Here is a 26,543-nt window from a genome sequence, read left to right as displayed (position 1 = left end):
TTAATTTATACGATCATGTTATTTAATTATACTTACTATTCAAGTTTCATATCATATGTATTGATTATAGGTCTAAGTGATTGGACTACGAGATGATAGGATTCGTACTAATAAATTATGAGTTTAATTTTTTGCTTTGCACAATGAGAAAAAATCTTCACCTACAATTTACCTCCTTTGCTGAAATCAAGGGCACGAACGATGGAAGACCGTGCAAGAATAGCAATCCCAAGTAAAAATGATCCCATCAGAAGCATCATTTTTGAATAAAAAATCAACATTTTTCTTGCCTAGCTTTTGGGACAACACCAGAAGCATCCAAAGGTTGAATGAGAAACTTCAAAATGCAAACCAAATGCATAAAGAACAATCTCCATGAGATGAGAAGTTCGTGTTTAATTATGTTATACAAAACTCTGCGTAGAAAATTTAAACCACATCATGTATCTCAAACGGATCAATGTGCTGGTAATGCAGGCAAGTTACAGACCCTTGGCATTCGTTTGAGTAAATTTCTAAGCATCACTGATTAATTGAGGTTGTGAAAGAGACGAAATATTCTTCTTAACCTCAACAATAGCATCCAGACTGGAAATTTTTCCCTTCAAAAAATTGGAATACCAATGTGAAGACAGTTTAGGATGTCTTTTCAAATCCTTGTCATCCAGATCTACATAGTACAGGCCAAATGATGATTTGTAGCCGTCCAGTAACTCGTATAAATCCATGAAGGACCACTGGAAATACCCTCTAACATTTGATCCATTCCTTCATTATTATCAAAAAGAAAAAACGACGTCATAGCCCAAATTATTGAAGAAACTATAAATGTAAACGCAAGAACCCCAAAAGGGGGGTCAGTTATTTCAGGAAGCACTCATATGAGCCGTACCTTTTAACCTGTAAGCCAATTATTGATGCAATTGTATAAAACTCATTATGATTTCTCAAAATTGACTAACATTTTGGCTAATGAGAACTAAATACATGCTCAACCCAAGAGGCATAAGATATGTGACTGCACATGAGATGACAGATAAAATCAAGCCAGATGATCTTGACTCGAGCTTATAAATAGTGATCCTACTTGACATGAGATACACATACCTCAAAGCATCAAGAACACTCCCAATAAAAACATGTAAATATTCCACCCTTGCTGTGTCATTCAGTGTTGAATTTCGTTGTGTCTTTTGACCTGACAAAACAAGTTGTAGAAATTTCATCAGTTGATGCTTTCCAACACCCAATGAGATGCCAAACTTATTAAATCCTTTGGTACTTTTTTCTCCAAAGATGGAAAGAAAAATTGTATAAAAAGCATGCCCTACTTCAGCCTTTCTCAAGAACTATTTAAATTTAGAATACAGAGAGAGAGAGAGAGAGGTAACCATTTTCATGGATGTAAATTGGTAGGTTGCCATAAAATTGCTTATAATACTCCAAAGTTCCTGCCAGACCTGAGGGTGTAATTGGGTACTGGATGAAACAAAACGTGATCAGTGCAATTAAATAAATCCTGAGAAGTGAAAAGCAACTCTATGCATTTGTCTTTCAGAACTCACCTCATCTGATGGTGTGTCACCTTGCACATCTACAACCACAAAAATAATCAGTTAGCCAACTAAGATCCATATAACAAAAATTGTCTCTAAGAGGGCAATGGTTGGCTTATCCAAGTTGAAAAGAAACATAATTTTCAAATTACCAGACCTTATAGATCCTTGCATTAAGCTAAATTTAAGTATGAGACTCTCAGTGGTAAAATCGATGAGAGCTAAAAGTAAATAGAACTCAGAAGTAAACAATCAACATTATTAAGTATAATAACATACATATTGTCTGTGCAGCCATATCTGCATTGTAGTCCCTGTTGGTCTTTTCTAGGCTGCTCGACCTGTCCTTTATGTAAAATGTGAAGTAATGGTTCAATCCTAGGAAGTCAATTGAGCCCTTGACTTGTTTGCTTTCAGATTTGGTAAAGGCTGGAATTCTTGTACCTGCAATCTTCTTCATAATCTCTGGATAATCTCCAAATAACAGGGGCTCAACAATCCTGCACAGGAATCATAAGAAAACAAAAATGCTTTTCACTTCTAAAAAATAAAAACTTTCACTTAGCCTAACTGGAGACAGAGATGCCATTTTGTTTAATAAAGATTGTGACTCACCAACCAAACAAAAAGCTTCTGGCTCTTTCAGTTGCAATCAAATCTTTAGTTGCATTAGTATATGGCACAAGTTGACTACTATAGATGTTAATTCCTATGTATCCATGTTGCCTCTCCTGTATCAGAAAAGTATTTTTCCCTTAAATGTAGGAAATTTTTCCATCATTGCACAATCAACAGAAGAATTAAAGGTTGAAATGACACATACAGAATCAAAAAATAGACAAAAAAATTCTCAAAAAATATATGGCTTTTGCAGTCTTTCAGTGCTGAAGCAGGATTCACATTTTTAAGTCAAAAGAAAATGGAGAAACAGATTAGTTAATTCCCTTTCATATGAATGGTCATTCTATACCTGGTACTTTTTCCTGTACAATCTTGCTGCTGATGCGTGTGCAAGTAAGATATTATGAGCAGCAACATATGGCTCTGTTGAGGAGTCACCCCTAGAACAATTTGTCATTCCAAATGGGGGAGAGCATCGTTGAGGGGGTGTCCAGCCATTGTCATAACCACCCAAAGCAAATACATTAGGCTCATTCACGGTGGTCCAATGCAAAACCCTGTCCCCAAATTCTCTGAAGCACACATTGGCATATGCTGTGAAGTCTCTCCTACACTCACAAGTAGGCAATCAGAAACATGTTTTATACTTCAAGCAGGTTTTGGTCTATAACTAGTGAGTACAAGAGGAGGAAGTTGAGAAATTTACACAATTTTTCGACTAACCCATCCTTCATATTCATCTTCAAGAGACTGAGGTATATCACTATGTGTTAATGTAGCATGCGGTTGGATTCCTGCTTGATGAGTTGGAAAGACAGTTACAAAAGATACACAATCTCAAAGGCTTTTAACTAGCATGTAAGGAGTAGTTTTTATAGGTTTTATAAGGAAGAAAAGTTATTTCCTATCTTTTTTTCTTCAGAGTTCAAGCACTCCAGTGCTAACCATATAGTATATAATAGGTATGGTGGAAATTTGGCAATACCATTTTTAACAAGTTCATTGATGAGATTGTTATAATATTCTAAACCCTTTGGGTTGACAGGTCCTTTGCCACCTGAAAAAGGGAGAACAAGCAAACCAGTGAGAAAAACCACCATTTTCTTCTTACTGTTATATAACATGAAGCATAAGCAATCCAACGTACTAGGAATAAGTCTTGTCCATGAGATGGAGAACCTATATGCCTCTAACCCTATTTCCACCATGAGTTTGACATCTTCCTGCAATGGATTAATGCTCCAAATCACACATGGGACGTGCCAAAAAAAATAGTTACAGTTTAATGTTAAATCAGCATAATTATGTGAAGTACAATCAATAAGCAGACCACTTGATTGCACAGAAATGATACTTTTACTTTTAGATTTGGTTATTTCATCCCCTGTTCTGTTTAGAAACAGAGGAGAAAAAGGAGTAAATTCTACAACTGGGGAATAGCTATAAGGATGGATTTTCATAGGTTGCATTCAGTAACAAAAATCTGCCACCCATAACAGCTCTTTCAACAATTTTGCATAGAGGAAATAATGAGGCATGCATTTTATAGCAATAACCAACCTCAGTGAAAAGAGAAAAGAAAAAAGAAACAGCTAAAAAATACACCTTATATTTGTGGTACCCATCACATGTTACGTCTCCAGTGGCTCCACCCATATTCCCTGAAAGATGTGCATGGGCACACGTTGCGATTAAATTTGGATCTAAATAATGTTCACTTGCTAAAATAATTATGATCAAGTCATACAATAAATCATCATATCATAGATGCAACTAGATGCTAATTTACAAGGTGAACCCTGAAATACAGCCAAAAAATGTCAACTGTCACTTGCCAGGTAAGGAGCCGTAAGTAATTTGGCAGCCAAGCAGGCTAGAATCACACTGCTTTGTTTTAAACCATCACACTCTTTAATGTGAAGCTAACAACCAAGTCTGGAACGCTCTTATCAATAATTAAGCATGTAAAAAAAGAACTGTCAATACTTTGTTTTATTCATTATTCATGAATTTTCTGCTCTGAACTTAACCAGAAAACAAAGACAAGCAAGCCTTTGATTTTTTTTTTTTTTTTCCTCAAAAGAAAAGAGAAAAACCAAAAGTACCAAGCAATCCTTTTTCCCTTTCCTTTTCTTTTGTAGTTATAATCCTATTTTCTTTTCCAATCACAACTAGCCAGTTTATAGTTTGTAGTAAAAATATACTCATGGAATGCCTTTGTCTCCAACTGTGTAATTGAGTTCAAACAGCTCCAAGAAAAAACAGTAAAACACCAAGTAACCACCATTCAAATGCAATAATCTATAAGAAAATATCAATGGTTCATTGAGTTTCGGTTCTATTTACTCCTTTAAATGGAAATTGACCTCCAATTTTGCAAAAATCAATTGATCAACTCTATTTCTGAACAGCCTAGTAAATTTTATACAAAAATTGAGTAATACTACACAGTGGTAGCTTCGTAATTTAAATATTAAAAGGCATATTGGAAAGGAAATACAGAACACACACAGAATGGAACTTCCCCAACAGGAAGATGTTGGATGTTAAGAGTAGTAGTTACAGTTTAACACTCATAATCAAACACACTAAGTCGGTAAAATAGTGAAATTCGCAGGCACTTTTGTTAATATGTTCAAAACTTCTACAGTTCAATCTTAACATACCGAAAAGATAAACCTTTTCTACAGGATTATCAAATTGCAACATGCCTAATCCATTAGGAAACTCATCCAATCCTTAGAGCGAAAAGCAAATAACAAAAGAGCAAGCAAAGGAATTAAACTGACCAGCATGAGCAAAAGTGTCCCAAATGCTTGGAGTCCTTCCATCTTCAAAAGCCGCTCCCTCGTACTTCATCATGCATACATCAATATTTGCAAATATAAGCACACATGCATATGACGCAACAATATACATCAGAACCTTTCCTTTCTCTTTTTCTTTTTATCCCCTATAGAATCGTTCTCTTAATCGTTCAGAAGAGACATGAAAAATAAAAATATAATGAACAAACCTGATAAGCAGAGGTTCCTGAGCCGAAGACGAAATCAGCAGGGAAATCGCTTCTGCTAAATTTATCGGTGCCAAAGACAATCGCCACAAAGTTCAGGAGAAGAATAGAGAACAGAAACGAGACGTTCACGTTCGCCATATTTGACCGATCCTATCTGATCAGAAAGCTTCAAAGAGTCCGGCCTTTTCGTTCTAATCCTTCCATCTTTTAAAGTCATTTTAACGTCTCAATCGTCGGCCATTTCAAAGCTGAACGTCACCAAGCCAAGTTTGTCCCCATTATTCTGTTGATATTGACGATTCCCAAATTCGGGAAATTTTCCGCCCTAGCCAAGTAATGAAAAACCGAGTGCCCTTCTAAACTCTCTAAATGGGCGTTTTTGCATTCTAAGCAAAATTTCATTCGCAGTATACTAGTATTGTATAATATTTCTCTTTCACAGTTGCAAGATGATGCCGAACACACCAGAAGATGCTCACGTCTCTTGTGTTCTTCTTTTGGCCACGTTGCCTGTAGGCCCCAGGAAGCATCCAGTCATACCGTGAGAAGAAGAATAAGAAGAAGTGATCCATGTCGTCTCGCACATTCCGAACCAACAGAAGAGGGAGGTTGGAGACGATCAGCTCAAAAAGCTTCGGATCCGAAGGCCTGTGAAGTTTATGGGGTGTTTGGCTTACCCTTTTTTTAGAGTTTTTAAGTTAGGTACTGTATAAATTTTAAAAGTTCTGTAGCGTTTATGTTTGAATAAATGTATTTTTAAGGTATTTTTGGTTAATAAAAGTTGATAAGTTGTTAAAGATAAAAAAAAAAATTAAAATAGACATGTTAAATAATATAAGTAAAATTTATAAAAATATTATTTTTTATAAAAGATTATAATTAATTTTTAATTGATAAAATACTTATAATTACAAATTAATAAATTATACATAATTATTAAAAATATATTAATATAATACTTTATGTTTAATACTAATATTTAATTAAATTATTTTTAAAATTTATATTTGTTTCTTCTATATTACAAAATTACAAGATTAAATAAGATTATTTAATGTTTGATTTCATCTTCTTCTTTTTTTCCTTTATCCATCTATATCATAATTAATATATGTGAGAGACGTAAATATCTAAAGATGTTGATAAATATATGCATAAACTTAAATATAGTACCTAAATTCCTAACCAATCAACAATATGGGAGATATGCAAAAATTGAAATATCTAGTATTTGTCTCCCTCATAAATGAAACATAAATATTATAGCAAAAGAGATTTAGAAAATAATCACAAAATATCATCAGAAATATAGTATTTACATAAACCAATCATAAAATTCAAAATTACAAATAATATTACAAAAACATATACATGCAAAAAATTACAGGTAAGCTATATAAATATGCAAACAATGGAGGCGATGAGCAGTATAGAGAGATATATTAATCAGCAATGAAGGAGATAGCAATGGCGACAGGCGACTTGGAAGAAGGAGATGGCATGAGACAATAATGACAATGGGTGGCTTGCGGCAATAGATCTAGAAGCAGAGGCGACGATGGCACAACCAAGAAGGCGACCCACCAAGCGACGACAGTAGATTTGTAAAAGAATCCCGACGGCTTGCAGTGGAAGCATGAGACGTCAATGGCACAATCAAGGAGGAAACCCACAAGGTGACGATCAATTTAGAGATGAAAGAGATAATGGCACTAGGCTTGCGACGGCAGATCTAGAAGCAGAGGCAACTATAGCACAACCAAAGAGTAGACCCACCAACAAAAGGCAGCTTACGGCGACTGAGCTGAGCAATGGCAGTAACAACGATAATGCCATATGTGAAGGAAATATGGGAGAAAAGATAGCAATGGAGGAAAAGATGCAACGTTACAATAGTAGGAACAATGGGTGTAAATATTGGAAATGTTGGAGGGCAAAATAGTAAATGATTCAGTTAACGCAATAAGTTGGTGATAGCGCTTTTTGCAAAAGCTAGGGAGAATAAGCTTTTTTCAAATACTGTTGTATTAGTGTTTAAGCTACATAACTTTTAAACTATTTGGTGTTGCCAAACACTTAAGGAAAAAATGCTATATAGCTTTTAAGCTACATAACTAACTTATAAGTAGTAAAACCCTAGATAACTTAGGGGTGTTTGGCTGGGGCAGTTTTAGCTTAAACGCTTTTACGGCGGCATTTTGCAAAAGTTGGTAAGAATGAGTTTTTGCAAAACGCTGCTACCAAATAAGTTGCGTTGATATAGTATTTTAGCATTTTATCCTCATCATTTCTGCTAATTTCCAACCATACTTTCTTTTTCAACCCCTGCCTCCCGCCACCAATTGCCCCAGCTTTTTCAACAGCCACCGTCAATCATTGACGTCGCTCCCACTATCCGTCCATCTCTTTCTCATCGTCGTCCCCATCCCCATTGGTCGTTGCCTGTTGCCATTTAGTGGGTTGCTACGAAGCTTCTTCCTTCATCGTCATTCCTACCCCTATCGGATCCCTCGTCGTCCGTCACCCCCAACCCCCATTGTCGCCTCTTTCTCCAACCATCTTCACTATTCATATGTATATGTATATATATATAACACATAATAATATATATTGTTATATATTAATTGAGTCTTATTTTGAGAAAACCAATTGAATTTTAGCTTAACATTACCTAGAGGCCCAATATATTACATGTGATCATAATTGATATATTAAGCTTGGTGCACCTTTATGAGTTTAGGCCCATTTGTCTTTGATTTGTGGAATAAGTATAAGTTCAATAGAGTTTTATGATGGATAGAATTATATTGACATTATAAATTAAAAACTCAGTCTCATCTCTCATCTAATTCAATCTATCAAATCGTTTTTTACCCATTAAGAAACAACTTTGGCACGATAGAAGAGAAAAAGGGAAAGATTTAGCTTGTGACTTGTGCATTTATGCTTGCTATTCAATTAGATTTTTATCACTAATTACGGATTTGAGAGGTATTTTTTTTTCATTAATCTTTTTTGTTTTATATGATATGTGAATTTTATAAAAAAAATTATCTAACATCCACCACTCCAACCAATGACCTTCAAGTTATAAATGAGCATCTTGTCGATGCTCTTTTATAGCAATTCGAACTAAACCTGGCAAGCAGATATTCTTCTACAAAGGATGAAGTACAGAAGGTGATTGAGAGAATTGGATAGCGTATTGTCTACGCTCTCGAGTCAGTACCCTATAGGCCGTGCTTTTTTGTATATCTATTTTCGTTACTTTCACTGTTTCTCTATTTTATATCCTTTCGAAATTAAAAATTAAATATTTTCATTTGCATATCTATTTCCTTGATTTTCAATGTGTCGCTATTTAGTCTCTGCTTACTATGAAATGAAGTATGAATGATTTATAAACTAAATAATGGAGAACTAAAAAGTATTAATTACTTTTAGCACTACAGAAGTTCTAAGTAAATGAGTTTGCTGCAATTTTAGAACATCAACTCGTTGGAAATATTTTTATGGGCTACCATTAATTGTCAATGTTTTTATTTTGTTAAAATCAAGCTGATGATATGGTAAATTATCTTTAAGAAACAACATTCTTCTTGTTGATGGTAGCCTATCTAATTCGTAGTAAAAGTGACCCCCTCATCAGCGGCAGCATCCTTTTTGAATAAAAAATCAACATTTTCCTTGCCTAGCTTTAGGGACAACACCAGAAGCATCCAAAGGTTGAATGAGAAACTTCAAAATGCAAACTAAATGCATAAAGAACAATCTCCATGAGATGAGAAGTTCATGTTTAATTATGTTATACAAAAGAAAAAACTCTGCGTAGAAAATTTAAACCACATCATGTATCTCAAACGGATCAATGTGCTGGTCATGCAGGCAAGTTACAGACCCTTGGCATTCGTTTGAGTAAATTTCTAAGCATCACTGATTAAGTGAGGCTGTGAAAGAGACGAAATATTCTTCTTAACCTCAACAATAGCATCCAGACTGGAAATTTTTCCCTTCAAAAAATTGGAATACCAATGTGAAGACAGTTTAGGATGTCTTTTCAAATCCTTGTCATCCAGATCTACATAGTACAGGCCAAATGATGATTTGTAGCCGTCCAGTAACTCGTATAAATCCATGAAGGACCACTGGAAATACCCTCTAACATTTGATCCATTCCTTCATTATTATCAAAAAGAAAAAACGACGTCATAGCCCAAATTATTGAAGAAACTATAAATGTAAACGCAAGAACCCCAAAAGGGGGGTCAGTTATTTCAGGAAGCACTCATATGAGCCGTACCTTTTAACCTGTAAGCCAATTATTGATGCAATTGTATAAAACTCATTATGATTTCTCAAAATTGACTAACATTTTGGCTAATGAGAACTAAATATATGCTCAACCCAAGAGGAATAAGATATGTGACTGCACATGATATGACAGATAAAATCAAGCCAGATGATCTTGACTCGAGCTTATAAATAGTGATCCTACTTGACATGAGATACACATACCTCAAAGCATCAAGAACAGTCCCAATAAAAACATGTAAATATTCCACCCTTGCTGTGTCATTCAGTGTTGAATTTCGTTGTGTCTTTTGACCTGACAAAACAAGTTGTAGAAATTTCATCAGTTGATGCTTTTCAACACCCAATGAGATGCTAAACTTATTAAATCCTTTGGTACTTTTTTCTCCAAAGATGGAAAGAAAAATTGTATAAAAAGCATGCCCTACTTCAGCCTTTCTCAAGAACTATTTAAATTTAGAATACAGAGAGAGAGAGAGAGAGAGGTAACCATTTTCATGGATGTAAATTGGTAGGTTGCCATAAAATTGCTTATAATACTCCAAAGTTCCTGCCAGACCTGAGGGTGTAATCGGGTACTAGACGAAACAAAACGTGATCAGTGCAATGAAATAAATCCTGAGAAATGAAAAGCAACTTTAGGCATTTGTCTTTCAGAACTCACCTCACCTGATGGTGTGTCACCTTGCACATCTACAACCACAAAAATAATCAGTTAGCCAACTTAGACCCATATAACGAAAATTGTCCCTAAGAGGGCAATGGTTGGCTTATCCAAGTTGAAAAGAAACATAATTTTCAAATTACCAGACCTTATAGATCCTTGCATTAAGCTAAATTTGAGACTCCCAGCGGTAAAATCGATGAGAGCTAAAAGTAAATAGAACTCAGAAGTAAACAATCAACATTATTAAGCATAATAACATACATATTGTCTGTGCAGCCATATCTGCATAGTAGTCCCTGTTGTTCTTTTCTAGGCTGCTCGATCTGTCCTTTACGTACAATGTGAAGTAATGGTTCAATCCTAGGAAATCAATTGAGCCCTTGACTTGTTTGCTTTCAGATTTGGTAAAGGCTGGAATTCTTGTACCTGCAATCATCTTCATAATCTCTGGATAATCTCCAAATAACAGGGGCTCAACAATCCTGCACAGGAATCATAAGAAAACAAAAATGCTTTTCACTTCTAAAAATAAAGATTTTCACTTAGCCTAACTGGAGACAGAGATGCCATTTTGTTTAATAAAGATTGTGACTCACCAACCAAACAAAAAGCTTCTGGCTCTTTCAGTTGCAATCAAATCTTTAGTTGCATTAGTATATGGCACAAGTTGACTACTATAGATGTTAATTCCTATGTATCCATGTTGCCTCTCCTGTATCAGGAAAAGTATTTTTCCCTTAAATGTAGGAAATTTTTCCATCATTGCACAATCAACAGAAGAATTAAAGGTTGAAATGACATATACAGAATCAAAAACTAGACAAAAAATTCTCAAAAAATATATGGCTTTTGCAGTCTTTCAGTGCTGAAGCAGGATTCACATTTTTAAGTCAAAAGAAAATGGAGAACCAGATTAGTTAATTCCCTTTCATATGAATGGTCATTCTATACCTGGTACTTTTTCCTGTACAATCTTGCTGCTGATGCATGTGCAAGTAAGATATTATGAGCAGCAACATATGGCTCTGTTGAGGAGTCACCCCTAGAACAATTTGTCATTCCAAATGGGGGAGAGCATCGTTGAGGGGGTGTCCAGCCATCGTCGTAACCACCCATAGCAAATACATTAGGCTCATTCACGGTGGTCCAATGCAAAACCCTGTCCCCAAATTCTCTAAAGCACACATTGGCATATGCTGTGAAGTCTCTCCTACACTCACAAATAGGCAATTAGAAACATGTTTTATACTTCAAGCAGGTTTTGGTCTATAACTAGTGAGTACAGGAGAAGGAAGTTGAGAAATTTACACAATTTTTCGACTAACCCATCCTTCATATTCATCTTCAAGAGACTGAGGTATATCACTATGTGTTAATGTAGCATGCGGTTGGATTCCTGCTTGATGAGTTGGAAAGACACAGTTACAAATGATACACAATCTCAAAGGCTTTTAACTAGCATGTAAGGAGTAGTTTTTATAAGTTTTATAAGGAAGAAAAGTTATTTCCTATCTTTTTTTCTTCAGAGTTCAAGCACTCCAATGCTAACCATATAGTATATAATAGGTATGGTGAAAATTTGGCAATACCATTTTTAACAAGTTCATTGATGAGATTGTTATAATATTCTAAACCCTTTGGGTTGACAGGTCCTCTGCCACCTGAAAAAGGGAGAACAAGCAAACCAGTGAGAAAAACCACCATTTTCTTCTTACTATTATATAACATGAAGCATAAGCAATCCAACGTACTAGGAATAAGTCTTGTCCATGAGATGGAGAACCTATATGCCTCTAACCCTATTTCCACCATGAGTTTGACATCTTCCTGCAATAGATTAATGCTCCAAATCACACATGGGACATGCCAAAAAAAATAGTTACAGTTTAATGTTAAATCAGCATAATTATGTGAAGTACAATCAATAAGCAGACCACTTGATTGCACAGAAATGATACTTTTACTTTTAGATTTGGTTATTTCATCCCCTGTTCTGTTTAGAAACAGAGGAGAAAAAGGAGTAAATTCTACAACTGGGGAATAGCTATAAGGATGGATTTTCATAGGTTGCATTCAGTAACAAAAATCTGCCACCTATAACAGCTCTTTCAACAATTTTGCGTAGAGGAAATAATGAGGCATGCATTTTATACCAATAACCAACCTCAGTGAAAAGAGAGAAGAAAAAAGAAACAGCTAAAAAATACACCTTATATTTGTGGTACCCATCACATGTTACGTCTCCAGTGGCTCCACCCATATTCCCTGAAAGATGCGCATGGGCACACATTGCAATTAAATTTGGTTCTAAATAATGTTTACTTGCTAAAATAATTATGATCAAGTCATACAATAAATCATCATATCAAAGATGCTAATTTACAAGGTGAACCCTGAAATACAGCCGAAAAATGTCAACTGTCACTTGCCAGGTAAGGAGCCGCAAGTAATTTGATAGCCAAGCAGGCTAAAATCACACTGCTTTGTTTTAAACCATCACACTCTTTAATGTGAAGCTAACAACCAAGTCTGGAACGCTCTTATCAATAACTAAGCATGTGAAAAAAGAACTGTCAATACTTTGTTTTATTCATTATTCATGAATTTTCTGCTCTGAACTTAACCAGAAAACAAAGACAAGCAAGCCTTTGATTTTTTTTTTCCTCAAAAAGAAAAGAGAAAAACCAAAAGTACCAAGCAATCCTTTTTCCCTTTTCTTTTCTTTTGTAGTTATAATCCTATTTTCTTTTCCAATCACAACTAACCAGTTTATAGTTTTTAGTAAAAATATACTCATGGAATGCCTTTGTCTCCAACTGTGTAATTGAGTTCAAACAGCTCCAAGAGAAAACAGTAAAACACCAAGTAACCACCATTCAAATGCAATAATCTATAAGAAAATATCTGTGGTTCATTGAGTTTCCGTTCTATTTACTCCTTTAAATGGAAATTGACCTCCAATTTTGCAAAAATCAATTGATCAACTCTATTTCTGAACAGCCTAGTAAATTTTATACAAAAATTGAGTAATACTACACAGTGGCAGCTTCGTAATTTAAATATTAAAAGGCATATTGGAACGGAAATACAGAACATACACAGAATGGAACTTCGCCGACCAGAAGATGTTGGATGTTAAATAGTAGTTACAGTCTGATGAGGGAATATTTACAGGGGGCAATTTTACTGTACTACCCCTGGGAGGTTACCATTAACTCGGAGCCATGTGTGCCAGTAAAGGCCAATATGCGATCGCCACGTGTCAAGACTTAGGAGCTCCGCTTATCTTTATAATCTTTATTATGATTTTGAACTGGAAAGAGATAAAGAAGAAGATTAAGTCAACCAATGATATCTTTAAATATCTCAAGAATTATCTCTATTAGGGAAGATTATCTTTTCTCCCCATGGAAAGGGGATCAACATCTCTTTTTGAAATATATCTTATCTCCTAAGGGAAAGGCTAACGGACATCTATAAATAGAGGACAGGCTCTACAGGTATAGGATCTGACTTCTAAGGGACTCATATATTATTTTTCCATTACTATTATACTCCTAAAAAACCTTATGAACTGACTTGAGCGTCGGAGGGATCACAGGGAGCAAGTCCCCACCCTTTTTGCAGGTACTTGGTTCGAGACAGAAGAAGGTGATCGGCTCCGCATCATCAATTGGCGCCCACCATGGGGCCCTCGTTTTTCTTTTTGTCTGCCAAGTATAATCTCAAGCCACTCGAAGCACAATCAGATTGAGTGGGAAAGAAAAGGTTTCACGTATGTGGCCTCATTAACGGTATGCTCCCTGGTTTAATATTTATACATCGATCACTGTTACATAAAAAGAAAAAAAATAGCTGGAGGCACTATGCGTATCAACTATTAATTTATGTGTGTAAAGATCAATTTTTGTATGTGTCAATTTTCGCTGTTTTCCCATAAGTTTGGCTCTTATGTGACCTCATTAACGGCTTCCGAAAAAATGGGGGAAGAAATTGGGAGCGGTAATCCAGGAGAAAGAAGAGGTTCATCTTATTTTATAGATCTTATGAGGCTTGATTTTGCCATCCTATGCGGCTTTATGTTAAAATAAAACCTTTTAGAGGCTGGGAAAAAAGACAAGCAGAATCAATGGATGAAGTTTCACGGCAGCAAGGTACTGCTAATTTTTCTAATCCATTGAGTCTATGTGTTTGTTTATCATTGTTGCTTATTAATTGCACTTGTTGAGGTCAAAAACCTCAAGATGATGAAGCTTGATTTTGTTCATACTGTATACATTATATTTTTCTGGCCTACCTTTTGGGTTACAACGTCAATAAAGGGCTTTTCCAATAAGCATAGCATCTTTTTCTACCCATGGAGGTTTTATTCCATGACGGCAGCAAGGGCCAAATTGGGCTAGCTCCGAACCCTCAAAGAGATGGCCAATGGTTAGTAGGATGCATCTTTGCATGACAAGACGGTAGAGATGGTTATCGCGGACGTAGGCATCAAGACCGAACCGCGAAAATAAAATATGAACATTATTTTGGATTGCAGACGTAGACATTTCGCTGAACCGCGAAGACAAAATACGAGCATTATTTCGGAATACGGACGTAGGCATCAAGACCGAACCGCGAAGGCAAAATATGAACATTATCTCTGATTGCGGACGTAGGCATCAAGCCGAACCGTGAAAACAAAATATGGATTTTATTTCGGATTGTGGAAGTAGGCATTTCGCCGAAAATAAAATATGGATATTTTTTAAAATCCCGTCATCAACTACAATTCAAGCCAGCATGTGCACATGAAGACCGAGGATCTGAAATGCCTCGACAACGCAAGAGTAAAGGATCAGATATGATCCTCGGGGGGCCTCGAACCCCCGAACACTCAAAAACAAAGGATCAGATATGATCCTCGGGGGGCCCCGAACCCCTAAACACTCAAAAACAAATGATCACTTATGATCCTCGAACTCTTGACAACTCAAAACCGAAGGTTCAAAGGGGACCACCCCTACTAATTAAGGTACCAGTTCGGAGGCTACGAACCTCCACCAAATGAAGACCAAAGGGGACCACCCCTACTAATTAAGGCATCAGTTCGGAGGCTACGAACCTCCGCCAAACAAAGACTAAAGGGGACCACCCCTACTAATTAAGGTACCAGTTCGGAGGCTACGAACCTCCGCCAAATGAAGATCGAAAGGCATCAGTTTGGAGGCTACGAACCTCCGCCAAATGAAGACCAAAGGGGACCGCCCCTACTAATTAAGGCACCAGTTCGGAGGCTACGAACCTCCGCCAAATGAAGACCAAAAGGCATCAGTTCGAAAGCTACGAACCTTCGCCAAACGAAGACCAAAGGGGACCATAGCCTCAGCCAACGGCCCCGAAGGCAAGGCGCGCAGCCTCAACCAACACAGCTTCGGCCAACGACCCCGAAGGCAAGGCGTGCAGCCTCAACCAACACAGCTTCAGCCAACGGCCCCGAAGGCAAGGCATGCGGCCTCGACCAACACAGCTTCGGCCAACGGCCCCGAAGGCAAGGCACGCAGCCTCGACCAACACAGCTTCGGAAAAACGGCCCCAAAGATAAAGCAAGCGGCCTCGGCCCCCACAGCCTCAGCCAGCGGCCCCCGAAGACGAGGCACGCAGCCTCGGCCAGCAACCCCGAAGATCAGGCACGCGGCCTCGGCCACCACAGCCTCGGCCAGTGGCCCCCGAAGACAAGGCACACAGCCTCGGCCAACGGCCTCGAAGATAAGGCAAGCGGCCTTGGCCACCACAACCTCGGCCAGCGGCCCCCGAAAATGAGGAATGTGGCCTCGACTAGCATAGCCTCGGCCCTAGGCCAAAAATAACAATAAAAATATATATGTACTAATTTAAGAGCTGGCCTCTTTTCTACTACAGGAAAATTCTTGAACGTCACTATCACCTCGAGCGACCTAATCACCCTTTGCATGGGAAGACTGAAAAGGCACCGGGAGACTTAAGAAGCGAATTCAGCATCCGAGACTGCTAACCCAAATTTTTAGCAGAATTTTTTTACAGAGGCTCAGAAAAACAGTGACAACTACTCCTTCAGCTGCCCAACCTCCTTACTCGATCAGCTCAAGGAGTGGGGGACAAGTGATGAGGGAATATTTACAGGGGGCAATTTTACTGTACTACCCCTGGGAGGTTACCATTAACTCGGAGCCATGTGTGCCAGTAAAGGCCAATATGCGATCGCCACGTGTCAAGACTTAGGAGCTCCGCTTATCTTTATAATCTTTATTATGATTTTGAACTGGAAAGAGATAAAGAGGAAGATTAAGTCAACCAATAATATCTTTAAATATCTCAAGAATTATCTCTATTAGGGAAGATTATCTTTTCTCCCCATGGAAAGGGGATCAACATCTCTTTTTGAAATATATCTTATCTTCTAAGGGAAAGACTAACGGACATCTATAAATAGAGGACAGGCTCTACAGGTATAGGATCTGACTCCTAAGGGACTCATATATTATTTTTCTATTACTATTATACTCCTAAAAAACCCTATGAACTGACTTGAGCGTCGGAGGGATCACGGGGAGCAAGTCCCCACCCTTTTTACAGGTACTTGATTCGAGACAGAAGAAGGTGATCGGCTCCGCATCATCACAGTCTAACACTCATAATCAAACGCACTAAGTCGGCAAAATGGTCAAATTCGCATGCACTTCTGTCAATATGTTCAAATCTTCTACAGTTCAATCTTAACATACCGAAAACATAAACCTTTTCTACAGGATTACCAAATTGCAACATGCCTAATCCATTAGGAAACTCATCCAATCCTTAGAGCGAAAAGTAAATAGGAAAAGAGCAAGCAAAGGAATTAAACTGACCAGCATGAGCAGAAGTGTCCCAAATGCTTGGAGTCCTTCCATCTTCAAAAGCCGCCCCCTCATACTTCATCGTGCATGCATCAATATTTGTAAATATAAGCGCACATGCATATGATGCAACAATATACATCAGAACCTTTCCTTTCTCTTTTTCTTTTTATCCCCTATAGAATCGTTCTCTTAATCGTTCAGAAGAGACATGAAAAATAAAAATATAATGAACAAACCTGATAAGCAGAGGTTCCTGAGCCGAAGACGAAATCAGCAGGGAAATCGCTTCTGCTAAATTTATCGGCGCCAAAGACAATCGCCACAAAGTTCAAGAGAAGAATAGAGAACAGAAACGAGAGGTTCACGTTCGCCATATTTGACCGATCTTATCTGATCAGAAAGCCCCAAAGAGTCCGGGCTTTTCGTCTAATCCTTCCATCTTTTACAGTCATTTAACGTCTCAATCGTCGGCCATTTCAAAGCTGAACGTCACCAAGCCAAGTTTGTCCCCATTATTCTGTTCATATTGACGATTCCCAAATTCGGGAAATTTTACACCCTAGCCAAGTAATGAAAAACCGAGTGCCCTTCTAAACTCTCTAAATGGGCGTTTTTGCATTCTAAGCAAAATTTCATTCGCAGTATACTAGTAGTGTATAATATTTCTCTTTCACAGTTGCAAGATGATGCCGAACACACCAGAAGATGCTCACGTCTCTTGTGTTCTTCTTTTGGCCACGTTGCCTGTAGGCCCCAGGAAGCATCCAGTCAGACCATGAGAAGAAGAATAAGAAGAAGTGATCCATGTCGTCTCGCACATTCCGAACCAACAGAAGAGGGAGGTTGGAGACGATCAGCTCAAAAAGCTTCGGATCCGAAGGCCTGTGAAGTTTATGGGGTGTTTGGCTTACCCTTTTTTTAGAGTTTTTAAGTTAGGTACTGTATAAATTTTAAAAGTTCTGTAGCCTTTATGTTTGAATAAATGTATTTTTAAGGTATTAATAAATAATTATATATTTGGTTAATAAAAGTTAATAAGTTGTTAAAGATAAAAAAAAATTAAAATAGACATATTAAATAATATAAGTAAAATTTATAAAAATATTATTTTTTATAAAAAAATTATAATTAATTTTTAATTGATAAAATACTTATAATTACAAGTTGATAAATTATACATAATTATTAAAAAATATATTAATATAATACTTTATGTTTAATACTAATATTTAATTAAATTATTTTTAAAATTTATATTTATTTCTTCCATAAATTTGATATATATTACAAAATTACAAAATTTAATAAGATTATTTAATGTTTGATTTCATCTTCTTTTTTTTTTCCTTTATCCATCTATATCATAATTAATACATGTGAAAGACATAAAAATCTGAAGATGTTGATAAATATATGATTAACTTGAATATAGTACCTAAATTCCTAACCAATCAACAATATGGGAGATATGCAAAGACTGAAATATCTAGTATTTGTCTCCCTTATAAATGAAACATAAATATTATAGCAAAAGAGATTTAGAAAATAATCACAAAATATCACCAGAAATATAGTATTTACAGAAACCAATCATAAAATTCAAAATTACAAATAATATTACAAAAACATATACATGCAAAAAATTACAGGTAAGCTATATAAATATGCAAACAATGGAGGCGATGAGCAGTATAAAAAGATATATTGATTAGCAATGAAGGAGATAGCAATGGCGACGGGCGATTTGGAAGAAGGAGATGGCATGAGATAATAATGACAACGGGTGGCTTGCAGCAATAGATCTAGAAGCAGAGGCGACGATAGCACGACCAAGAAGGCGACCCACCAAGCGACGACAGTAGATCTGTAAAGGAATCCCGACGGCTTGCAGTGGAAGCATGAGACGTCAATGGCACAATCGAGGAGGAAACCCACAAGGTGACGGTCGATTTAGAGATGAAAGAGACGACGGCACTAGGCTTGCGATGGCAGATCTGGAAGCAGAGGCAACGATGGCGCAACCAAAGAGTAGACCCACCAACAAAAGGTGGCTTACGGCGACTGAGCTGAGCGATGGCAATAACAACGATAATGCCATATGTGAAGGAAATATGGGAGAAAAGATAGCAATGGAGGAAAAGATGTAACATTACAATAGTAGGAACAATGGGTGTAAATAATGGAAATGTTGGAGGGCAAAATAGTAAATGATTCAGTCAACGTAATAAGTTGGTGATAGCGCTTTTTGCAAAAGTTAGGGAGAATAAGCTTTTTTCAAATACTGTTGTATCAGTATTTAAGCTACATAACTTTTAAACTATTTGATGTTGCCAAACACTTAAGGAAAAAATGCTATATAGCTTTTAAGCTACATAACTAACTTATAAGTAGTCAAACACTAGATAACTTAAGGGTGTTTGGCTGGGGCAGTTTTAGCTTAAACGCTTTTACGTCGGCATTTTGCAAAAGTTGGTAAGAATGAGCTTTTGCAAAACGCTACTACCAAATAAGTTGCGTTGATATAGTATTTTAGCATTTTATCCTCATCATTTTTGTTAATTTCCAACCATACTTTCTTTTTCAACCTCTGCCTCCCGCCACCAATCGCCCTAGCTTTTTCAACAGCCACCGTCAATCATCGATGTCGCTCCCACTATCCGTTCATCTCTTTCTCATCGTCGTCCCCATCCCAATCGGTCGTTGCCAGTTGCCATTTAGTGGGTTGCTACGAAGCTTCTTCCTTCATCGTCGTTCCTACCCTTATCGGATCCCTCGTCGTCCGTCACCCCCAACCCCCATTGTCGCCTCTTTATCCAACCATCTTCACTGTTCATATGTATATGTATATATATATATATAACACATAATAATATATATTGTTGTTATATATTAATTGAGTCTTATTTTGGGAAAACCAATTGAATTTTAGCTTAACATTACCTAGAGGCCCACTATGTTATATGTGATCATAATTGATATATTAAGCTTGGTGCACCTTTATGAGTTTAGGCCCATTTCTCTTTGATTTGTGGAATAAATATAAGTTCAATAGAGTTTTATGATGGATAGAATTATATTGACATTATAAATTAAAAACTCAGTCTCATCTCTCATCTGATTCAATCTATCAAATCAATTTTTATCCATTAAGAAACAACTTTGGCACCATAGAAGAGAAAAAGGGAAAGATTTAACTTGTGACTTGTGCATTTGTGCTTGCTATTCAATTAGATTTTTATCACTAATTACGGATTTGAGAGGTATTTTTTTTTCAGTAATCTTTTTTGTTTTATATGATATGTGAATTTTATAAAAAAAATTATCTAACATCCACCACTCCAACCAATGACCTTCAAGTTATAAATGAGCATCTTGTCGATGCTCTTTTATAGCAATTCGAACTAAACCTGGCAAGCAGATATTCTTCTACAAAGGATGAAGTACAGAAGGTGATAGAGAGAATTGGATAGCGTATTGTCTACGCTCTCGAGTCAGTACCCTATAGGCCGTGCTTTTTTGTATATCTATTTTCGTTACTTTCACTGTTTCTCTATTTTATATCCTTTCGAAATTAAAAATTAAAGATTTTCATTTGCATATCTATTTCCTTGATTTTCAATGTGTCGCTATTTAGTCTTTGCTTACTATGAAATGAAGTATGAATGATTTATAAACTAAATAATGGAGAACTAAAAAGTATTAATTACTTTTAGCACTACAGAAGTTCTAAGTAAATGAGTTTGCTGCAATTTTAGAACATCAACTCGTTGGAAATATTTTTATGGGCTACCATTAATTGTCAATGTTTTTATTTTGTTAAAATCAAGCTGATGATATGGTAAATTATCTTTAAGAAACAACATTCTTCTTGTTGATGGTAGCCTATCTAATTCGTAGTAAAAGTGACCCCCTCATCAGCGGCAGCATCCTTTTTGAATAAAAAATCAACATTTTCCTTGCCTAGCTTTAGGGACAACACCAGAAGCATCCAAAGGTTGAATGAGAAACTTCAAAATGCAAACTAAATGCATAAAGAACAATCTCCATGAGATGAGAAGTTCATGTCTAATTATGTTATACAAAAGAAAAACTCTGCGTAGAAAATTTAAACCACATCATGTATCTCAAACGGATCAATGTGCTGGTCATGCAGGCAAGTTACAAACCCTTGGCATTCGTTTGAGTAAATTTATAAGCATCACTGATTAAGTGAGGCTGTGAAAGAGACGAAATATTCTTCTTAACGTCAACAATAGCATCCAGACTGGAAATTTTTCCCTTCAAAAAATTGGAATACCAATGTGAAGACAGTTTAGGATGTCTTTTCAAATCCTTGTCATCCAGATCTACATAGTAGAGGCCAAATGATACTCTGTAGCCGTCCAATAACTCGTATAAATCCATGAAGGACCACTGGAAATACCCTCTAACATTTGATCCATTCCTTCATTATTATCAAAAAGAAAAAACGACGTCATAGCCCAAATTATTGAAGAAACTATAAATGTAAAGTGTAAACGCAAGAACCCCAAAAGGGGTCAGTTATTTCAGGAAGCACTCATATGAGCCGTACCTTTTAACCTGTAAGCCAATTATTGATGCAATTGTATAAAACTCATTATGATTTCTCAAAATTGACTAACATTTTGGCTAATGAGAACTAAATACATGCTCAACCCAAGAGGCATAAGATATGTGACTGCACATGAGATGACAGATAAAATCAAGCCAGATGATCTTGACTCGAGCTTATAAATAGTGATCCTACTTGACATGAGATACACATACCTCAAAGCATCAAGAACACTCCCAATAAAAACATGTAAATATTCCACCCTTGCTGTGTCATTCAGTGTTGAATTTCGTCGTGTCTTTTGACCTGACAAAACAAGTTGTAGAAATTTCATCAGTTGATGCTTTTCAACACCCAATGAGATGCTAAACTTATTAAATCCTTTGGTACTTTTTTTCTCCAAAGATGGATAGAAAAATTGTATAAAAAGCATGCCCTACTTCAGCCTTTCTCAAGAACTATTTAAATTTAGAATACAGAGAGAGAGAGAGAGAGAGAGATAACCATTTTCATGGATGTAAATTGGTAGGTTGCCATAAAATTGCTTATAATACTCCAAAGTTCCTGCCAGACCTGAGGGTGTAATTGGGTACTAGACGAAACAAAACGTGATCAGTGCAATGAAATAAATCCTGAGAAGTGAAAAGCAACTTTATGCATATGTCTTTCAGAACTCACCTCATCTGATGGTGTGTCACCTTGCACATCTACAACCACAAAAATAATCAGTTAGCCAACTTAGACCCATATAACGAAAATTGTCCCTAAGAGGGCAATGGTTGGCTTATCCAAGTTGAAAAGAAACATAATTTTCAAATTACCAGACCTTATAGATCCTTTCATTAAGCTAAATTTGAGACTCCCAGCGGTAAAATCGATGAGAGCTAAAAGTAAATAGAACTCAGAAGTAAACAATCAACATTATTAAGCATAATAACATACATATTGTCTGTGCAGCCATATCTGCATGGTAGTCCCTGTTGTTCTTTTCTAGGCTGCTCGATCTGTCCTTTACGTACAATGTGAAGTAATGGTTCAATCCTAGGAAATCAATTGAGCCCTTGACTTGTTTGCTTTCAGATTTGGTAAAGGCTGGAATTCTTGTACCTGCAATCATCTTCATAATCTCTGGATAGTCTCCAAATAACAGGGGCTCAACAATCCTGCACAGGAATCATAAGAAAACAAAAATGCTTTTCACTTCTAAAAAATAAAAATTTTCACTTAGCCTAACTGGAGACGGAGATGCCATTTTGTTTAATAAAGATTGTGACTCACCAACCAAACAAAAAGCTTCTGGCTCTTTCAGTTGCAATCAAATCTTTAGTTGCATTAGTATATGGCACAAGTTGACTACTATAGATGTTAATTCCTATGTATCCATGTTGCCTCTCCTGTATCAGGAAAAGTATTTTTCCCTTAAATGTAGGAAATTTTTCAATCATTGCACAATCAACAGAAGAATTAAAGGTTGAAATGACATATACAGAATCAAAAAATAGACAAAAAATTCTCAAAAAATATATGGCTTTTGCAGTCTTTCAGTGCTGAAGCAGGATTCACATTTTTAAGTCAAAAGAAAATGGAGAACCAGATTAGTTAATTCCCTTTCATATGAATGGTCATTCTATACCTGGTACTTTTTCCTGTACAATCTTGCTGCTGATGCATGTGCAAGTAAGATATTATGAGCAGCAACATATGGCTCTGTTGAGGAGTCACCCCTAGAACAATTTGTCATTCCAAATGGGGGAGAGCAACGTTGAGGGGGTGTCCAGCCATCGTCGTAACCACCCATAGCAAATACATTAGGCTCATTCACGGTGGTCCAATGCAAAACCCTGTCCCCAAATTCTCTAAAGCACACATTGGCATATGCTGTGAAGTCTCTCCTACACTCACAAGTAGGAAATTAGAAACATGTTTTATACTTCCAAGCAGGTTTTGGTCTATAACTAGTGAGTACAAGAGAAGGAAGTTGAGAAATTTACACAATTTTTCGACTAAACCATCCTTCATATTCATCTTCAAGAGACTGAGGTATATCACTATGTGTTAATGTAGCATACGGTTGGATTCCTGCTTGATGAGTTGGAAAGACACAGTTACAAATGATACACAATCTCAAAGGCTTTTAACTAGCATGTAAGGAGTAGTTTTTATAGGTTTTATAAGGAAGAAAAGTTCTTTCCTATCTTTTTTTCTTCAGAGTTCAAGCACTCCAATGCTAACCATATAGTATATAATAGGTATGGTGAAAATTTGGCAATACCATTTTTAACAAGTTCATTGATGAGATTGTTATAATATTCTAAACCCTTTGGGTTGACAGGTCCTCTGCCACCTGAAAAAGGGAGAACAAGCAAACCCGTGAGAAAAACCACCATTTTCTTCTTACTATTATATAACATGAAGCATAAGCAATCCAACGTACTAGGAATAAGTCTTGTCCATGAGATGGAGAACCTATATGCCTCTAACCCTATTTCCACCATGAGTTTGACATCTTCCTGCAATAGATTAATGCTCCAAATCACACATGGGACATGCCAAAAAAAATAGTTAACAGTTTAATGTTAAATCAGCATAATCATGTGAAGTACAATCAATAAGCAGACCACTTGATTGCACAGAAATGATACTTTTACTTTTAGATTTGGTTATTTCATCCCCTGTTCTGTTTAGAAACAGAGGAGAAAAAGGAGTAAATTCTACAACTGGGGAATAGCTATAAGGATGGATTTTCATTCAGTAACAAAAATCTGCCACCTATAACAGCTCTTTCAACAATTTTGCATAGAGGAAATAATGAGGCATGCATTTTATAGCAATAACCAACCTCAGTGAAAAGAGAGAAGAAAAAAGAAACAGCTAAAAAATACACCTTATATTTGTGGTACCCATCACATGTTACGTCTCCAGTGGCTCCACCCATATTCCCTGAAAGATGCGCATGGGCACACATTGCAATTAAATTTGGATCTAAATAATGTTTACTTGATAACATAATTATGATCAAGTCATACAATAAATCATCATATCATAGATGCTAATTTACAAGGTGAACCCTGAAATACACCCTAAAAATGTCAACTGTCACTTGCCAGGTAAGGAGCCGCAAGTAATTTGATAGCCAAGCAGGCTAAAATCACACTGCTTTGTTTTAAACCATCACACTCTTTAATGTGAAGCTAACAACCAAGTCTGGAACGCTCTTATCAATAATTAAGCATGTAAAAAAAGAACTGTCAATACTTTGTTTTATTCATTATTCATGAATTTTCTGCTCTGAACTTAACCAGAAAACAAAGACAAGCAAGCCTTTGATTTTTTTTTTCCTCAAAAAGCAAAGAGAAAAACCAAAAGTACCAAGCAATCCTTTTTCCCTTTCCTTTTCTTTTGTAGTTATAATCCTATTTTCTTTTCCAATCACAACTAACCAGTTTATAGTTTTTAGTAAAAATATACTCTTGGAATGCCTTTGTCTCCAACTGTGTAATTGAGTTCAAACAGCTCCAAGAAAAAACAGTAAAACACCAAGTAACCACCATTCAAATGCAATAATCTATAAGAAAATATCTGTGGTTCATTGAGTTTCCGTTCTATTTACTCCTTTAAATGGAAATTGACCCCCAATTTTGCAAAAATCAATTGATCAACTCTATTTCTGAACAGCCTAGTAAATTTTATACAAAAATTGAGTAATACTACACAGTGGCAGCTTCGTAATTTAAATATTAAAAGGCATATTGGAACGGAAATACAGAACATACACAGAATGGAACTTCGCCGACCAGAAGATGTAGGATGTTAAAGAGTAGTAGTTACAGTCTAACACTCATAATCAAACGCACTAAGTCGGCAAAATGGTCAAATTCGCATGCACTTCTGTCAATATGTTCAAATCTTCTACAGTTCAATCTTAACATACCGAAAACATAAACCTTTTCTACAGGATTACCAAATTGCAACATGCCTAATCCATTAGGAAACTCATCCAATCCTTAGAGCGAAAAGTAAATAGGAAAAGAGCAAGCAAAGGAATTAAACTGACCAGCATGAGCAGAAGTGTCCCAAATGCTTGGAGTCCTTCCATCTTCAAAAGCCGCCCCCTCATACTTCATCGTGCATGCATCAATATTTGTAAATATAAGCGCACATGCATATGATGCAACAATATACATCAGAACCTTTCCTTTCTCTTTTTCTTTTTATCCCCTATAGAATCGTTCTCTTAATCGTTCAGAAGAGACATGAAAAATAAAAATATAATGAACAAACCTGATAAGCAGAGGTTCCTGAGCCGAAGACGAAATCAGCAGGGAAATCGCTTCTGCTAAATTTATCGGCGCCAAAGACAATCGCCACAAAGTTCAAGAGAAGAATAGAGAACAGAAACGAGAGGTTCACGTTCGCCATATTTGACCGATCTTATCTGATCAGAAAGCCCCAAAGAGTCCGGGCTTTTCGTCTAATCCTTCCATCTTTTACAGTCATTTAACGTCTCAATCGTCGGCCATTTCAAAGCTGAACGTCACCAAGCCAAGTTTGTCCCCATTATTCTGTTCATATTGACGATTCCCAAATTCGGGAAATTTTACACCCTAGCCAAGTAATGAAAAACCGAGTGCCCTTCTAAACTCTCTAAATGGGCGTTTTTGCATTCTAAGCAAAATTTCATTCGCAGTATACTAGTAGTGTATAATATTTCTCTTTCACAGTTGCAAGATGATGCCGAACACACCAGAAGATGCTCACGTCTCTTGTGTTCTTCTTTTGGCCACGTTGCCTGTAGGCCCCAGGAAGCATCCAGTCATACCATGAGAAGAAGAATAAGAAGAAGTGATCCATGTCGTCTCGCACATTCCGAACCAACAGAAGAGGGAGGTTGGAGACGATCAGCTCAAAAAGCTTCGGATCCGAAGGCCTGTGAAGTTTA

General features: G+C 36.5%; 2 protein-coding genes and 1 long non-coding RNA gene across 12 annotated transcripts; all 3 read right to left on the bottom strand.

Annotated features, from left to right (window-relative positions):
• Nucleotides 1-338: 338 nt before the first annotated feature.
• Nucleotides 339-17,759, bottom strand: LOC127801105 (beta-glucosidase 11-like). 6 transcript variants are annotated; one of them, XM_052335980.1, is made up of 13 exons: nucleotides 17,268-17,714; nucleotides 4,967-5,030; nucleotides 3,783-3,838; nucleotides 3,325-3,400; nucleotides 3,163-3,234; nucleotides 2,884-2,971; nucleotides 2,527-2,785; nucleotides 2,172-2,287; nucleotides 1,836-2,056; nucleotides 1,566-1,594; nucleotides 1,392-1,479; nucleotides 1,108-1,198; nucleotides 339-768 (listed from the first exon to the last, which is right to left on the bottom strand). In XM_052335980.1, the coding sequence occupies exons 1-13, from the start codon at nucleotides 17,403-17,405 to the stop codon at nucleotides 516-518; spliced, it is 1,551 nt and encodes a 516-aa protein (XP_052191940.1). In that variant the 5' UTR covers nucleotides 17,406-17,714; the 3' UTR covers nucleotides 339-515. The 6 variants fall into 6 exon arrangements, with proteins under 6 accessions (XP_052191940.1, XP_052191925.1, XP_052191933.1 ...); XM_052335965.1 differs by lacking the exons at nucleotides 1,392-1,479; nucleotides 1,566-1,594; nucleotides 1,836-2,056; ... (5 more) ...; nucleotides 3,783-3,838; nucleotides 4,967-5,030 and adding exons at nucleotides 9,995-10,082; nucleotides 10,169-10,197; nucleotides 10,433-10,653; ... (5 more) ...; nucleotides 12,381-12,436; nucleotides 17,041-17,104 and having other exon boundaries at nucleotides 17,268-17,712; XM_052335973.1 differs by lacking the exon at nucleotides 17,268-17,714 and adding an exon at nucleotides 5,194-5,605.
• On the bottom strand, nucleotides 339-26,392 carry LOC127801078 (beta-glucosidase 11-like). 5 transcript variants are annotated; one of them, XM_052335936.1, is made up of 14 exons: nucleotides 25,886-26,381; nucleotides 25,659-25,722; nucleotides 24,489-24,544; nucleotides 24,039-24,114; nucleotides 23,877-23,948; nucleotides 23,596-23,683; nucleotides 23,238-23,496; nucleotides 22,883-23,022; nucleotides 22,547-22,767; nucleotides 22,283-22,311; nucleotides 22,109-22,196; nucleotides 21,820-21,910; nucleotides 21,246-21,475; nucleotides 339-538 (listed from the first exon to the last, which is right to left on the bottom strand). In XM_052335936.1, the coding sequence occupies exons 1-14, from the start codon at nucleotides 26,021-26,023 to the stop codon at nucleotides 516-518; spliced, it is 1,575 nt and encodes a 524-aa protein (XP_052191896.1). In that variant the 5' UTR covers nucleotides 26,024-26,381; the 3' UTR covers nucleotides 339-515. The 5 variants fall into 5 exon arrangements, with proteins under 5 accessions (XP_052191896.1, XP_052191913.1, XP_052191881.1 ...); XM_052335953.1 differs by lacking the exons at nucleotides 339-538; nucleotides 21,246-21,475 and adding an exon at nucleotides 9,384-9,708 and having other exon boundaries at nucleotides 25,886-26,392; XM_052335921.1 differs by lacking the exon at nucleotides 339-538 and having other exon boundaries at nucleotides 21,027-21,475; nucleotides 25,886-26,382.
• LOC127801173 (uncharacterized) lies at nucleotides 12,479-17,030 on the bottom strand. The gene is made up of 3 exons (XR_008022971.1): nucleotides 16,708-17,030; nucleotides 13,270-13,737; nucleotides 12,479-12,721 (listed from the first exon to the last, which is right to left on the bottom strand). It is a non-coding gene; the product is annotated as an uncharacterized LOC127801173 (long non-coding RNA).
• Nucleotides 26,393-26,543: the final 151 nt, after the last annotated feature.

The sequence above is a fragment of the Diospyros lotus genome, chromosome 1 (assembly GCF_014633365.1).
Source record: "Diospyros lotus cultivar Yz01 chromosome 1, ASM1463336v1, whole genome shotgun sequence".
Classification (NCBI taxonomy): domain Eukaryota; kingdom Viridiplantae; phylum Streptophyta; class Magnoliopsida; order Ericales; family Ebenaceae; genus Diospyros; species Diospyros lotus.
Note: the sequence above shows the minus strand (reverse complement) of the source record. Positions and strands in the feature narration are given on the sequence as shown.

Excerpts from the sequence above, each read along its gene's own strand:
- LOC127801105 (XM_052336002.1), bottom strand. The coding sequence starts at position 17,405 with ATGGCGAACGTGAACCTCTCGTTTCTGTTCTCTATTCTTCTCTTGAAC. Across the intron at positions 11,568-11,760 it reads CAATGAACTTGTTAAAAATG|GAATCCAACCGCATGCTACA; the intron begins GTATTGCCAAAT and ends CTCATCAAGCAG. Across the intron at positions 10,908-11,122 it reads TGTACAGGAAAAAGTACCAG|GGAAAAATACTTTTCCTGAT; the intron begins GTATAGAATGAC and ends CCTACATTTAAG.
- LOC127801078 (XM_052335921.1), bottom strand. The coding sequence starts at position 26,023 with ATGGCGAACGTGAACCTCTCGTTTCTGTTCTCTATTCTTCTCTTGAAC. Across the intron at positions 25,723-25,885 it reads CAGGAACCTCTGCTTATCAG|TATGAGGGGGCGGCTTTTGA; the intron begins GTTTGTTCATTA and ends TGCACGATGAAG. Across the intron at positions 22,768-22,882 it reads AGAAGCTTTTTGTTTGGTTG|GATTGTTGAGCCCCTGTTAT; the intron begins GTGAGTCACAAT and ends ATTCCTGTGCAG.